This window comes from Schistosoma mansoni, chromosome 1 (genome assembly GCF_000237925.1).
Source record: "Schistosoma mansoni strain Puerto Rico chromosome 1, complete genome".
Taxonomy (NCBI): Eukaryota; Metazoa; Platyhelminthes; class Trematoda; order Strigeidida; family Schistosomatidae; genus Schistosoma; species Schistosoma mansoni.
In genome coordinates, this window is record NC_031495.1 from 41,128,676 (window position 1) to 41,145,330 (window position 16,655).

At 29.6% G+C, this 16,655-nt stretch overlaps 1 protein-coding gene across 1 annotated transcript in view; it reads right to left on the bottom strand.

Annotated features, from left to right (window-relative positions):
* The window catches only part of Smp_126560 (putative orthopedia homeobox protein), a gene marked incomplete at both ends in the record, with an annotated part of 37,842 nt that overhangs the window by 9,223 nt on the left and 11,964 nt on the right, over positions 1-16,655 (bottom strand). Inside the window, one exon of the mRNA XM_018794445.1 lies at positions 12,101-13,036. Within this exon, the coding sequence (XP_018648857.1) occupies positions 12,101-13,036 (936 nt within the window). The remainder of the gene's footprint in view (positions 1-12,100; positions 13,037-16,655) is intronic.

Genomic DNA, 16,655 nt, shown 5'->3' on the forward strand with positions numbered 1-16,655 from the left:
AAACCTTCAGGAAGTATACTAAGGTTTATTGAAGCCTTGGGTATACGGAAATTGAAACCCTCTTTATGTGTTCAAAAATAATTTGTTCTTACCTTTAACCTACACTGGTAATACTGATTTATTATCCGGAGTGGTTATCACATTGTTTTTGTGTACTTTATTTATTTTCTTTCTTTGTTACGGCATACTCCTAACCTGTCTAGTTGACCTTTTAATTTTCATATAAAAATGTCTTAACAAGTATATGTGTGATCAGATTGTTCGAAATGTATTGCGCAAATATATCACATAATTCTGATAAACTTCGTCTTCTTATTGGATTATCGAAATTTATCAAAGGGACTAATTGTTTCATTTATTTATATCCAATTACCCATTTTTCAATTGTACTACTGCATGTCCTTACTGTTCGTTTTTCATATTGCATCGTGAGTTCGAACCCCAGCTATACACTTTTCACAAGTGATAAATGGGGTTAAGGTTTAGATACAGATTGTATCTTGGTATATGGTTGTGGAGTTATTTCTCCCGTGGTAATTTGTTAGAAAAAAATTTTCTAAATACTAACTCTAATAATCAGATCGATCCTAAATTAATAATACATTATAATGGGTAGTGTGTTTTCATCAGATAACACAAATATCAAAGTACATGTGTGCTTATTGAGTTTTTAACTCCCGTATGTATTTAGAACTGTAACTTTATATCTTTTTTTTCAAACTTGCCAACGTCTTTAAAATTCTTGTAAGATACCAAAATGAAATGTTATGATTATATTTCTACCTGTACAATGTCATCTTATGGACGGACATCAGTTAAGTATTGTTTTAAATTGAAAGAAATTGTCCTTAATTATATACTTCACCATGTGCAGTAATATCAAAAGACAATATTTGACCTGTGATCTCTAATTATATTCATTTAAAGGAATCTAGAACACGGTAAAGAAGTGAATAAATTATCTGTACTTATTGGTATAACTGCATAATAACTGAGGTATATACCATTAGATTTCTGTAGTTTAGAAGCGAGTTTAGTTGATTTTCTGAAATCGTTGATTGAATAATAATGATTTGTTGTATAGTGATGATCAAACTGTTTGAAGTCAATAAAAAGTTATGAACCTACGTTTCGTGCTTTATTGCATTAATTGATATAATGTATTTGAAATTATTAAAGGATTTGACCTCAATTTGTTAACCTGCACAGTCAGAAATATAAAATTAAGCAACTCACTAACTGAATTTAAGTTCATGTATTTAAATTTGAGTCGACTGTCAAGACTAGCATCTACTGATTTGAATTTAAGTAGGTGCAACAGTGTTTTAATCAGTGACCAAATGAATAAAAAGTTTGCATTTTTAACACCTATCTTCCAGTTTGTAATGAGAAGATATAAATTTATTATTTTACGCATCAGTCGACTAGTAATAGCCATGTGCATGGATTACATCATATATCGTCTTTAGATAAACAATGAAACTAAAAAGTAATAGACAGTTATTTCATCCTAGTTTGAGACTCCTCAGCAATGTACGTCTGCGAATACACTACAGATAAAACCAATAACATTCGGTCTCATATGAAAGTGTTTAACTTCTAGACCACCAGACAGGCATCCAATGATGTACATGCCTAATTTCAATCAGTTCACGATGTCGCGCGACCATCATCATTTCCTACGATGGATTTCTGTCTTACCTTCAACGTTGTTGGACTCCCTTAGTCATGTATCATGTGTTTCTCGGTTTTCACTGGTTATCTAACTAAGATCAGCGAGTGATTTGAACTGTGATATTCTAATAATCCCCTCGGACCACCTACAGTAATAATCAGATGGTCACTTCGGATTAGCTTCAAGATACAATTCTAGGACTTCTAATGAGAATTCGTGACTAGTAGAATTCAACCGTGTCGAAAGTGGGACAGTTATCCATCTTTGGCAATTGGAAGATGATCGTGTGACATCGTGAATTGATTGAAGTTAAACATGTTCACCAATGGATCCTGACCCGGTGGCCTAAATACCAAGCGCTCGTACATGAGATGGAAGGTCGCCGTTTCAACCTGTAATGGACATTTTCTATCCATATCCATCCATATTTTTTTTCATTAAGAAAAATTAGGAACTATACATAATCCTAGTTGATTAACGCCTAAAGAAATTGAAATTCCTTCACAATATAATTTCTACTAATGAAAAACATTTTTTTCATTATATTAAGTGAATATTTAGTGGAATGAACTAGTTTTACAATCTTTTCAACATATTGTCAATTTTGTTATCATCCTTATCATTTAGCGTGATATAAAGATTATAGTTATTATTTTGTTTTCCATTTTAGAAGAATAAATCCATTATCTTTCATTTCCCTCATTTTTATTTATTTATTTAAGTCAACCGCTAAATCGATCATGTACACTTATGGGAGTTAATGCATACAAACAATACTGTAGTTCATATAAATTTTCTTGTTCTCTTTATCTTTCACATTCACACATATACATAATATACTCACTTGTCCTTAATAAAGTGTCATCATTCACATTCCATATTGGATAGAACGATATCATTCTATATTGTTTTCTTTCTTCAAAAATCTGACATTCACAATTGATTAGATTAGGAAAGCGGGAAATATAATAAAAAAATATTGATATAGACCAAAATAATTCTACTATAGAAAAAACCCATTATTAATATTATTATTATCATCATCATCATCACCATCACCATTATCATCATCATCATCATCATCATCATCATCATCATTATCGTCATTATTTTCATTCATAAAATAAGACTTTTAATTAAATACTCATAGAATGAGCAATAAGACCCAAAAAAACTTTTACATTTCACTATTTGCTTTTACTTTTCTAGAATAATAACATTTTTATACCTTTTAATGATTTTGATAATGATGATGATGCTGGTGATCGTAGTTTCATTTATTTATTATACGTATTAAATGAATAAAAACACCATAACTGTTTCTCATTTCCTCTGTATAAATATGCTTTCTGATAATATAAATAAGTATGAAAACATGTAATGTATAATCAATCAATCAAATAGTCTAATACATATATTCACATACCGCATAAATTAAAGATGAATTGACTATAATGGATTACAATGACTAACAGAAAGGGTGAGTGAGTGAGTAAGTAAGGGATGAGAAGATAAACATTAAATATAAAAATTCGATAGCAAAAATAGAAGGAAGAAATACCAACAAAAAGGTAGCACATATATATCATAAAAGAATACGCAGTTAGGGAATCAAGGAGAAATGGAAAATGAAAGTGGGAGAAAAAAGAGGACAGTTACCCTACTGCCTATTTATATCAATTTTATTTTTGATAAATTGATTCATGTTAATTTTTTACTTTATAAAGGAGTAGGTAACATGGAATCTTTTGACCATATCTCATTTTAATTATAATTTGATTTTGATTTTACTGACTATTCTACTTATTGAAATAGAAATGGCCCATCAAGAAATTGATTCATCTAAAACAAATGAATACACGCTGTTTTCAACCAGAAGTTTTTTATTTCATTCGTAAACTTAAAATATTAGATTTATTCATGTTTAGTGCTTCCTTTATAATCATTATAGACTCAAAATATCTAACACTGAATGATCATTTAATTTCGATAGTGTAATAAAAAGACGAAGATTATCAGAATTATGGGATATATTAGCGCAATACATTTCGAACAATCTGATCACACATATACTTGTTAAGAACATTTATATATAAAAATAAAAGGTTAACTAGACTGGAAATGGGGGGGGGTAAGAGGAGATAAGGACAATAATAATAATACTAATAATAATAATAATAATAGTAATAATGTGAAAACAATTTGAAACCTAATTACTCTGGATAATAAGTTAATATTACCAGGGTAGGTAATGATCTTTGTCTTCCTATTACATTATCGAAATTTATCAAAGGGACTAATTGCTTTAAATATCATTTAATTGTTTTCAAATTATTACATAATGGATAATTACACATTGAGATATTGTCATAGCTACTATTTCAACTATAGTTCAATAATTTAAGAAGTTAATTTTTACTAATTCTAAATTGTACATTAGAACTACATTTTACTATACTTCAAAATAAACAGTTTCTAGTCACGTCTAGTTCTTTACCAACAAGTGACTACATTCATTAAAATATGATTATTTTCATAGTTGAAATCATGAGTCAATTGAAGATAGACCACCATCGAAAACCTGGAAGCACTGGACGGCCGTTTCGTCCTATTATGGGACTCCTCATCAGTGCGCATCCACGATCCCGCACTCGCGAGATTCGAACCCAGGACCTACCAGTCTCGCGCCGGAGCACTTAACCGATGATTACTCATTTGAATTGTTTTAAAAAATAACGATAATTTTGATCAATTTTTTTGGGGAATGTTATACTATAGGCTCTCCTTTTTTCTATCTTCCTACTGATTTTAAACAAACCGCTATTTATCCTCTAATTAACAAGTGAAAACAAACCCCCAAAAAAGAGAAAACGAATAGAGACAAATCAAAATGATTTACAAAAAATTGTATATAAACAATGTGAACAGATTAAGAAAATATAATCAGATTGAAAAATGAATGGTGATGTGAATTTTTTTAAAAAAAAGTCTTTTATTTTCATCAAAATTAGAAAATAAAAAAGAAACTTAAAAGAGACAAGAATAAAAAGAAGATATAGAACTATAAGGAATACAGTTAAATGTTGCTTTTCATAAATCATAATTTATCCTTTTTCAAGTGAATATCTTAAGTTTGTGTTTGTGTGTGTGTGTGTTTATTTGTTTGAGATGACATTTTTATTTACAACTCATTTCATTTACAAATCAAGAATAATATATTCAAATAAACAAATGAGAAATATAAATAAATAAATGAGTGAATTAAATATATATATATCGTCTACGTTTTTATTTTTCCTTATTTTCATTTATGTAGATTTTCTTTCTCCCTAGTCTTGGTCAATTCTTTCTAACATTGTTACTTCTCATTTCATCTGAGTTATCATAAGTAATTATGATTGTTTTAAACAACTAAATCTTAATAACATGTGAGTATACATTTTAAATGAGTATGGATTTGATGATATTTTAGTGAACGAGAATACAGATGGGGACAACTAAATGTATTTGGATACAAGATTACAGAATTTCTTAGTAAAATCTGAGAACCATACAGTAAATAATTCATTTGAAAAAATATCAATCAATAGTCTCAGAGTTGACTGTTCCTTCGTTTTCATACCAATCACTTTTTGTTCTCGTCCTTTTTTCGTCGATCTTCATAACCTTCTACCACAAATCAATTCACTTTCAATTGGTGATACATACTACTTATATTTGTCGACATCAGTAGCACACATCACAATATCACCTCCTTTGATTTTTTGCCATTAAAAGTTTTTTTTAAAATAAAAAAATATACATTAAAACACTTTTAAGAAAATAATTCATAATTGAACTACTAGAATTTAAAATACAGTTGTATAAAGGAAGAATACTCTTCTCAATAAGTTCTCCTCAGTTTCTACAGTGATATATCAAAATTTAATGATTCAAAAGAATGATAAAGTTGTGAGGTAAACCCAATGTTTCAAATTATGAATTTATGAGTGTTTGAAAAATAAAATAATCAATGAAATGACTAATAAGGAATGTGATGTTGCATAAGATGATATACTAAATTTATATCCTAAAACTTTAAACGATATATCTACCTTAAACTTGATCATTCTTTTGAATCATTAATCTCTGTGTATCACTTCAGTAGCTGATAAGAATTTATTGAAATGAATATTTTTCACCTACATATATGGGATGATGGGAATTTTTAAACAGATAATCTTTATTAGTATGGGGATATGTGGAAATTTTTAAATTTTTATAGATTAAATTACAGATTGATGTTACTTAGATCACTTCTAAAAACAAGGAAGTACTGGACAATTTTTTAATCATAGTACAAAACTTCAGTACTTTTTGGTTTTCAATGATAGTCTAACCAACATCAGTCTTTAATTTATTCTATGAAGATAGTCTTTAGTTTGTATAAGTAAGAGTTGAAAAGTTCCTAGAAATGAATTTATAAATACTATTGAAATAAAACGATAGAAATCTGTTAGAAATCATTAGGTAGGTATACCTTGAGTTTTGATAAGGTAGACATTTTGGAAAGATTTTAATGGTGATCAACGAAAATGGATTATTCCATGATCAATGACTGTAACAACATTGTTGTGTTGAATGCATCTAGCATAATAACCATGAAATTTGATAAAAAATATCTCATATATTTAAAAAGATTTATTTTTGAATGAGAATTTATCACTAAACTGTCATTAATCATGGAGTATTTATTAATTAAAAATACTAGTGAGTTTTAGATTCGGATATTTGTAAGTAGAGATCACGCGTACACTTGAAACACTTCGTAAATACCCCCTTAAATTTAAAAGAGTATTATATAGATATGAAACATTGGTTCAAGCCCTTTTGTCAACTGATACAAAATGGGACTGGTGAACGCATGATTATATTGTATACATTCATAAATAAATAATCGTAACTTTCCACAGTGATATATATATATATATACCTACATGTATAACTCTATGTAAACTGAAATACAAAATCGTTTAACGAGTTAGCATAGAGCCAACCTGCAAGTTACATCTATTTATTTTGATTACAGCTTGTCAGTTCATATGGAATATAATCTTCCCAATACATTCCGCGTTTGACTTTTAAATACGACAGTTATATAAATGAGGTTCATTAAAATATAACTTACGAAATTAATATGATCAATATTTCATTTATAGCTGTCGTCGTTATCAACAATAAAGTCAGAATATTGGCAATATATATATTGGTAACGAAATAATTTATTTTACCTGTGAATTCTGATTTTTAAAAGTTATTTATCTTAGATTAGTTACTAAATTACAGTGAAAACCTTTTATTACTATATAACGTCTCTTTATCTTTTTATCATAAATGGCTTAATATAAATTGAAAAAACATTCAACACATGGAATTATCAATAGTCTTGGGAATTAGTGACATTAAAGTTGCTTTGCAATACATTAATTTACATAACAGTTAGAAACTAAATTAATCATCAGAAGGGGTTTTGTGGAGATTTCGGTATTTTCATAGTTGAAAGCATGAGTCAATTGAAGCTAGACTACCAAGGAAAACCTGGAAGCACTGGATGGCCGTTTCGTCCTGCTGTGGGACTCCTCAACAGTTCGCATCCACAATCCCGCCTCGCGAGATTCGAAGTTAGACATTAACATCATCGGATGCCGGCTCAGTGGTCTAGTAGTTAAGCACTCGCGCACGAGACTGGTAGGTCTTGGGTTTCGGATCTCACGAGGCGAGATCGTGGATGCGTACCGCTGAGGAGTCCCACAATAAGACGAAACGGCCATCCAGTGCTTCCAGATTTTCCTTGGTGGTCTGGCTTCAATTGACTCGTGCTCTCGACTATAAATTGAATCATGTTAAAATATCATAAAACTTGCCCAAATATGTATACTATCTAATATTTAAGTTTATGTATGTATTAGTATTATAGTTTAATCTAGATATTTCTATCCACTCGAAAATAAAAACCGAATGGAGCTGGGCTGTTGGATTATTAATACAACTTTTAAATAAATATTGAATGTTTACTATCTCTCAAACTATTTTGTTCATACACTGCTTCTATCATAAATGTCCAATATTTTGTAGATCATCAGCAACTAATATATATCTTCAGATTTTACGGGTGATATTTAGAAGCTATAATTTAGTACAGAGTGATTAATATAACGATATTTAACAAACAGACATTTAACTTACTAACTAATTAGTATCAATCGAGAAAAATCTAAATTTTGTGTTCCTATACAGTGTCTTGATTTACAAAGCATCAGGGTTACTAAATGTTTTAGGAATGAAGAAATCAACACACTAAATAATTAAGAGATGATAGAGATCAGTCATGAAAAAACAGGTTACATTTAGAGTAAGAGAAACGGACCTTAAACACTTCTTACTTTATCAGTCAATGTAGAGTTTTTGCATTCTATCAATATCATGATTGATAATTCATAGATGGATTGAAACAGAAACCATATTACTAGTCGAATCTCTCGTGTTATTCACTTGATGAATAATAACTCTTAATTGTTATGAAAATAGTATGTTTATATTATGTGTAGGAAAAATGATAAACTAGAACCTTGCTAACTTTAATGAAAAATATTTTGGACTTAGTTATATACTACTTCTAAAGATATTGTGGTGTGGTCTACTTATATCCATATAAGTATATGGTGTTGGTGAGACACAGAATGTATTTTGGCAGAAGACCGATGAGGAAAGAACTGAAACAAAGCGCAATCGGTAGGAAAATGCACGAACAATGGAATTAGAGAAGAAACAGTGAAGAGTGAGACTATTGGTTGTTAATTTGCAAATTAACTGTCCATTGTATGGGTTTCAAAATATACCGAGATAGACTGTGAAACTTTGCGCATAAAACACCTTAGAGTGGCCCCCAACCATTGGTTCTGGTTCCCTACAAATATAACTACATGTTTTCCACTCAATTTCGTTTTTTTTTTAAAAAAAAATTCGTACAACCTTTTTTCCCCCTTTTTAAAATTTTCTCTCTTTCCATTTAATAATTCTGCTACTATGTTTAGATAATCTCCACTTATCCTTACCAACGTTTTTCATTGGTTTTAGTGTGCAAATAGTTCCAATTAACCAACTTTTCTATGGAGAACTGAACTGATTACCTTTTTATTACCATTATTACTGTTACTCTAAACTATTTGTTGTGATTGTGATTATAACTAGTTTCTTGCTATGCTTCTACTACAATGAAAGTAATAATTCTATTAATAACAGTAATAGGAATTAATACAATGCTAACGTGTTACACCTTAGTTTATGTTTACTTATTTGTTTGTTTCTACATTTAATAAAGAAAATAATTTTTGAGGAAGATAGAAAAATAATGTAATAATACAAACTAAACAACATGGAGAGAGAAGAAAACGGAACAGATTAAATATTCGTTGTGTAGTTTTAATCTTTTCCGTCAACAGTGAGAACATTATTATCATTACTGTTATTATTACTAGTGGTAGTAGTAGCAGTGATGCTGATAGTGGTAGAAGCACGAAAAAAATAAATAAACGAAAAGGTGAAGTTTCGTTTTATTTTCTCAGCAAAGTGATAATTTCATTGTTTGTCGTTTTTTCTTTTCACTAGCTTCTCTCAAATAATTTTTCATAATTTTTGTTTACTCTAATTCTTCTCACTTATCTAATCTATAAAATAAAATCTTAGAAAGAAAAATAGGGACAGTTGAGAAAAAAAAATCATAAACTTTCAAGAAAATTCACACAATAAATACAAATTTTCCATGTACTGAAAAATAAAATTTAATGGGGTGGGGGAAAAGGGTGACTGAAGGTGAAGGATAAAGGGTGTTGAAAAAAAAGAGGTTAACTGATGAAGAAATTAAATGGAGCTGAATATTTAGGCAAAACGAATTGTTCAGTATATATATTCGCCTTTTATGGGTATGTATATATCTATACTACTTAATAATAAATAAACTTTCTCACTTGATTATGAATAGTATATATCTACAAAATGAAAGAATTTCTTTAAATAAATAAATAAATTTTCCAACATTCCAAACTTATTTTTCCCTTAATTTCTTTTAAGTGATAATGATAATAATAATTAATATTATTATTATTATCTATTCAATATGATTTATTTATTTATCATTCCATATTATTCTTGTTTTATGTTGATGATTCAATTCTATTTCTGTTATTTTCTCACTTCATTCTATAAGGTCATTTAATGTTTAGAAGAAAGTGAACTCGTTAAATTTTTTTCTTATTTACAGGTTTGAGAATGTGTAAAAAGTAAAATTGAAAGACTTTGGTTTGTCTATGGAAATCAGAGCTCATGTATCCTCCTAGACGTACGTGTACTTGTATTCACTGAATAAAGATGCAGTATATATTATAAATTGAAGAAGTAGAATATCCATGAAGTTAGTCGAAAATTATTTTTATCGGGTAAATGAAAGAGAGAGTTTGTTGTATCTGAAAATTACCTCATTCTGCCTTAAAACTCTTCAGGAAAATGTACATATACTTATTAGTCACTTCAAGAATAGCTGTGTGACTCTCGAACTCTTCAAAGAAAAACATTAAAGGTGGTTTACGTCATGAAATGTTAATAGCTGATGATCTATATGAGACAAAATATCTCTGGACATCTTTCCAGAAGTGCAAACTTATACGTTTATAAATAGGTCAAATCCTTACATTCATATTTTTAAGACGAAGGTAAACTTCTAGAGATAATAAGTCAGAATACAGCAGTATGTATTTAAAACTTAAGTTATTCTTCAGTCACTTTCGAATAGTGCAAAATCTCTATTAAAGATTGTCATCACTGACCATAGTTAAGATTCGTAAAATAATTCATCATATGCATCAAACTGTTTTCCGGTTATAATCAGTTTTATCAACAGTACAGAATACTTAACAAACATTAGAATTAGCAATTATTTATTAGAATTCTGTATGATATTTTCTTTTGTGTGCTCTATGGTAATAATTATACTCTTACGACTTACAAAATACTTAGATACTTTTGTTGAGAGAAAAAAACAGCTTTTAAACTTTTAGACAATTTGTGAGGAGTCTACCGAGTAGTCCCATATTAGGACAAAATGGACACACAGTTCTTCCAGCTTTTCAATCGTCGTCTAGCTTGGATCGACTCGTCAATTCGACCATTCAAATCACTACAATCTCCAAAAATCCTCACACTGATCATAACCATATTCTCACTAGTGACTAGATTCAAGATTTGTTTCATGTAGTTCTAGTGAGAATGAATGAGTATTGGAATGCAATTCGTGCTGGATGTGATAAGGCTATCCACCTTAAAAATGGATGGTGAGTGGTTGTGTAAGATCATGGATTGATTGAAGTTAAATATTAACACCTTTGGATGCCGGCTCACTGGTCTAGTGGTTAAGCATTCGCGTGTGAAACTGAAGATCCTGGGTTTGAGTCCTGCGCGTGGAATCTTGGGTACACACTGTCGTGGTGTCTTGATGTGTTATTTTTCGAATCAAAGCAATTCATGAATTTAACCAAATATTTATTGTAATTGCCAAACAAAAATAAAATTATAAGTAGTAAAGTAGGTATCATTACCAAGTTTTGATTTGATGATTTCGAATAAATTGAGCATTGGTTAGATTGTTATAAATAAATAATATATTTATGTTGTTCCGTTTTACTATTTAAACTTAAATTAATTTTAATTTGGTTATGTATTCCCTGAAGAAGTGGCTTAAACTGAGTCACGAAACGTCAGAAAATCTAATTTTTCTACTCATTCGGATATTACAATTATATTATTTATTCATAAGGAGTAAAATAAATATACTACTACTAATACTAATATTTACTTTATATTATTTTAGAATTCTTTCTTACTGAAAAATTATTAGTATCCATTATTTGAAGTAACAACAGCTCGGGAAAAGGTTAAAGTTGGAAACTAATGACTTAAAAAAAACTTTTTCATAGATTATTTTAAATTCAGTAATTTTATAAGTATATCTACGTAGTTGTAATATTTTGTTTTACTTTGTAAGTAAAATTCTTGGTTCAATGGTTCAGGTATTCTTGCAATAAATTACAGTTTTATACTGATGATATATTGATGCATTAGTCCTATACTTTACTACATTTACTATTTAGTTTCCCGTTACTACCCTAAAGATTAATAACCACATATTTCGACTACTTAGGAACCAGTAATATCCTTCGGTTTTGCTAAACAAATGAATTCTTCTTCAAACAAAAAAGATATAAAAACGCGCGTCCTGGATTCCACTGCTAGCCACTATTCATCTTTGCTTACCATACTTGTGAGGATATAAAATAGTTTCTTTTATAAGTAAATATATTTACTTTGGTAAATATATTCTATTAACTTACTTACCTGTACACGTGATTCAGTAAGACCAATTCGTAAAGCTAATTCTTCTCTCATAAAAATGTCAGGATAATGTGTTTTGGAAAAGGCTCTTTCTAATTCATTTAACTGATTCGGTGTAAATCGTGTACGATGACGCTTTTGTTTTACACATGTATTACTTGAGGATAATTTCATATCAGATACACTACAAATCCCAGTGTTATTGTTGCAATTATTATTATGACTACTAATTACATTATAATTGTTGATGGTATTAGTTAGATTAGTGTTAGAAGTAACGTTACCGCTCTTATTGCAAATATCATTGCATTTTTCATAATTTAAACATTCAGAACTTGTTTCATTTGATGATAAATTTGAAGATGGTCCAGTACTATCATATGTTAAATTCAAATCTTCTAACTGTGAATATGTACTACTGTCAGTTGTATGAGTAGTACCAATATAAGTTGATTGAATACAAGCTTGTAATTTATCCATTGAATTAATATTATTTTCATAATCAGTGTAATTTTCTTGTTGTGTATGATAAATAGGTGTAGAATGTGAAATTTGTTGCTGCGTTTGTTGTGACTGAAATAAATGTGGTTGTGTGGAACAAATATTTTGACATTTAATTTCAAATGGTGAACTGTTGTTTAACTTTGGCGGATTAAATAATCTCATTAACTGATCACTTTTATGATGACCATTTTCTGAGTTACCATCGTCTATGTTGTAATTCTCCAGTGAAGTTGAGTGAAATTGTTTTGTTTCTACAGGGGACTTACTATCGAGATAACCGAAAAACTTGTTTAAATTATTCAATGTTTGGTCTTGAGGAAATTTGGCAATATTCGCAATTGTACTAAGGTGTTGCCGGTGTTGTTGTGGATTTGACTGCTGTAAAAGAACACCATTAGTGTATGTTGATATTTGATTGTTGTTCTTGTCTAAAGTCTGAAATATTTAAAATTATAGAGAAAAAAGTCAGTGAGTTTCAAGTTAGCAACCTAAATATTCTGAAAAAGAGAAAACATGATAAAAGATAGAATATGAAGGGAATCTTATACATTCTCTCATTCTTCATAGTTAAAAGAGCCATGTAAAATTGTGAATGATAGCAGTAAGCTAGTTTTTTGAACATAGTCGACTGTTTCTGTCACAATTGATCTATGCCTACATTGAAATTTAATACCCAAGTATTTTGATTAAACTGGAACTGAAGCGTGTCAAAAGAATTTGTAGCTAATTGATCAATCGGTAGTAACCAGTATCATTCTAATCAGTGGTTACTTAGTTTCATTGAGAAAGTGGCAGTGTGGACACAAAGGTAAACAGTTGGACACCATAGTATGATTTATTTTGTCGGGAGCAATTCACGGTTGAATCTTATTTCAGATACCTTTCTTTCGGTGCAAGTCTCTAGACCTTACATACAATACTAACGAAAATGATGCACCGTATAGTAAAAATGTATCATAATATTGAGTCACAGTCTTAGTGACCCTATCACAATTAGTTTCATAAAATTTGATCAGTACTAAATATATATGTTTTAATGATTATTGTAGACATCCTAGAATTAAGGGAAGCTTGTTTAAACTGGTTAGAAGTAACAGCTCTGACTAAGGCACAAACGTGAATCTTAAAGAAACCATCAATAACATTCGGAGTGTAGATACACCTTGTTGATGAATGACAAACAACACAGCCTAAATCCAAAGCGTTCTGAGATTTATCTTCAGCCACTCAACCATTTATTAATAAGCTGGAACGAAACAGCTTTTGAACAGTCTTTTTATAACTAATAAAAACCTGAACTTTTAATTTTCCAATCCGGAAAATGAACAGAAGAGAACAGATTCAGGTTATCATAACTGTAATCATTTGATTCTTTACTGCACTATATAATTTGCATCGACGAATTACTGATATATTTTTTAAGAAAAGTGATGGTTAGATTACGACTTTCGTTTGAATGTTTGATGGAATCGATTATATTTGGTGGAACACTCATATTGATCTGTGTCATGAACATAAGCAAAAGAAACTCATTTTAATTGAAGTATTGTATTTTTATCTTTTTAAAATATTCACTCAACTAATTTTAGTAATTTGGGTATATTTCTAACGATGACATACATAATATGCATCACACTTTATTTGATATTCTTCAGCTGGATGATCTGTGTCCTAGTGTTGATGTTCACACTGATTTAAACTTACCGACTATTGATTTGCACACTGACAAGCCACCATTTGAGCTAACAAGTGCACGTAACCACTAAATTGTTTAATAGGTATGAAGATATTAGTAAGGAGTTGTATTGAGTGACTATCTGAATTTAATAGCTCAAAAGATTACGCATTGACGTCTGAAGAGTTAGTGAATGGGTTCAAGCCATATTATGAGCATCAACACAGGAATGTAAATGTATCTATCTGACAAATCTCAAATAAAAAGAGACATGCGCACTGGACTCCACTATCAGCTACATACGAAATTTAACAAAACTTGTGACTAATGGTCATATCAAGGCAATATACTCAGGGTAAACATGTGATAACAAAGACTGATTATTTGCATTCCTAGATATCAAAAACTGGAAATTACAAACTCCTACTAATATTTACTTCACTATTCATTCTTGATATGGTTGTGAGTTGATAATACTTGTTCATCAAATGTTAAGTAACTCAACACAGAAGTTTACTTATTATTATTTCTCAATCATGCGAAAATTCAAAATTACTAATAATCATCAGAGAAAGACCACTGTACAGCTAATCTGCTTTTAAAACATTTATTCCATGCTTCCATTGAGTGATAACTTTTATCAGATAGTTTCAAAGTTCACTTCTTCATCTTACTCATATTGCATATCAGTATTGTTATAATAGAAACAGAACTGCACCACAAACGATTGGAAAAAATATGAATGAGATGAAGTCATAATCTTTATGATATTGAAGCTTTGATTGTTATACATGACAAAATAATAAATGAATGCTTTAAGTGGATGTTTAAGATTTTGAAAAAACATCATTTGATACAACAAATTAGCAGAAGTTAGAAATTACTAAAACTAGGCTCGAATACAGCAGCTCAGTGGTATCGTTGAAGATCTAAATTCAATCTCACTTGTAGTTGTTGTTGGACGTTACTTAAAAGTCCAAGATTTGGACAAAATAGTTATCCAGTGGCCCTAGATTTTCGATAGATCGTTGGATTGTTTCAGTTCTTGATGGAAATAACACCACAAAATACTTTAAAATAATTATTTCACTAAACGGTACTGGGTTTGAGTCCCGGAGTGAACATAAACTCTAGAATACGAGTACATCCGGCTGACGGATCTTATGCAGGACAAAACGTGCCCTGAATTCCAGTGCTAGCCATCATCACCTAAACTTATAAACATTAAAATGTGTAAAAAGGAATATTTATCAGAGAAATTACATGATGTTAAATATAATACTCAATTGAAACTATCTGTCTGAAATTAAAATTATTAGAGACATAAAGTAAAAAATGACTAAAAAAATCCATGAGAATGTCTAATCACGAAAGCATTTTACTGATAAACCGGAAGAACTAGTTACTAATCTAACCACAGAGACTGGATAGCAACTAATTCAGTAGCTAGCTGTATATGCGTGCTTAAAATAATTCCACCATAATGATTATAATTATATAAAAAATTATTTATACGACATTGTTTCCTTTTGTTCTGCCAACTGTAATTCCTTAGGTTATATATATATATATATATATATATATATATATATATATAGATAGATAGATAGATAGATAGATAGATAGATAGATATAGATAGATATATTTATGCATTAATGCTCATTTGCTTTCAATACTCATAATAAATCTAAACAATGAGAAGGGGGAGACTAACAAATAAAACGGGAAGTAAAAAGAACGAGTCTTTTTTAAATTATTATATACAAAACTCTATTGGAGTACAGATTTGAATAAATGTATATATTTTTGCCTACCTATACAAAATGACTATACTCTATAATATATACAGTTTCCTTTCTATTTATCATCTTAGCAACACACATATAAATACATATAAAGGAGAATAAAATGAAGAACAATAAAGCATTAGTTAGTTGTTAACATGATATTTAATAGTTCCACTTATAATGTTACTCTCTTATCAAATCATCACGAAGATGATATTCTCCTCATTTACTCTGTAAATTTGAAGAAGTTTTTGTAGAAAAAATTATCAGAAGTGAATGCGAAAAGATTTACAAGGTTATGGGTTATTTTTATTCTATTCTTTAATAAAAAATTTCCGTTAAGAATAAATGTTATGCATTATATGTATGTATGTTATTATTATATGGGATAAATGAAACAAAATACTTTTATGTAAAAGCTAGATTGTGACTATCACTGAATTGGAAGAAAAAACACACTTCTCTTCCTTATCAGAAGGGATTTTTATGGAGATTTTAGTAATTTTATAGTTGAAATCATGAGTCAATTGAAGCTAGAACACCATGGAAAACCTGGTAGCCCTGGACGGCCGTTTCGTCCTATTGTGGGAC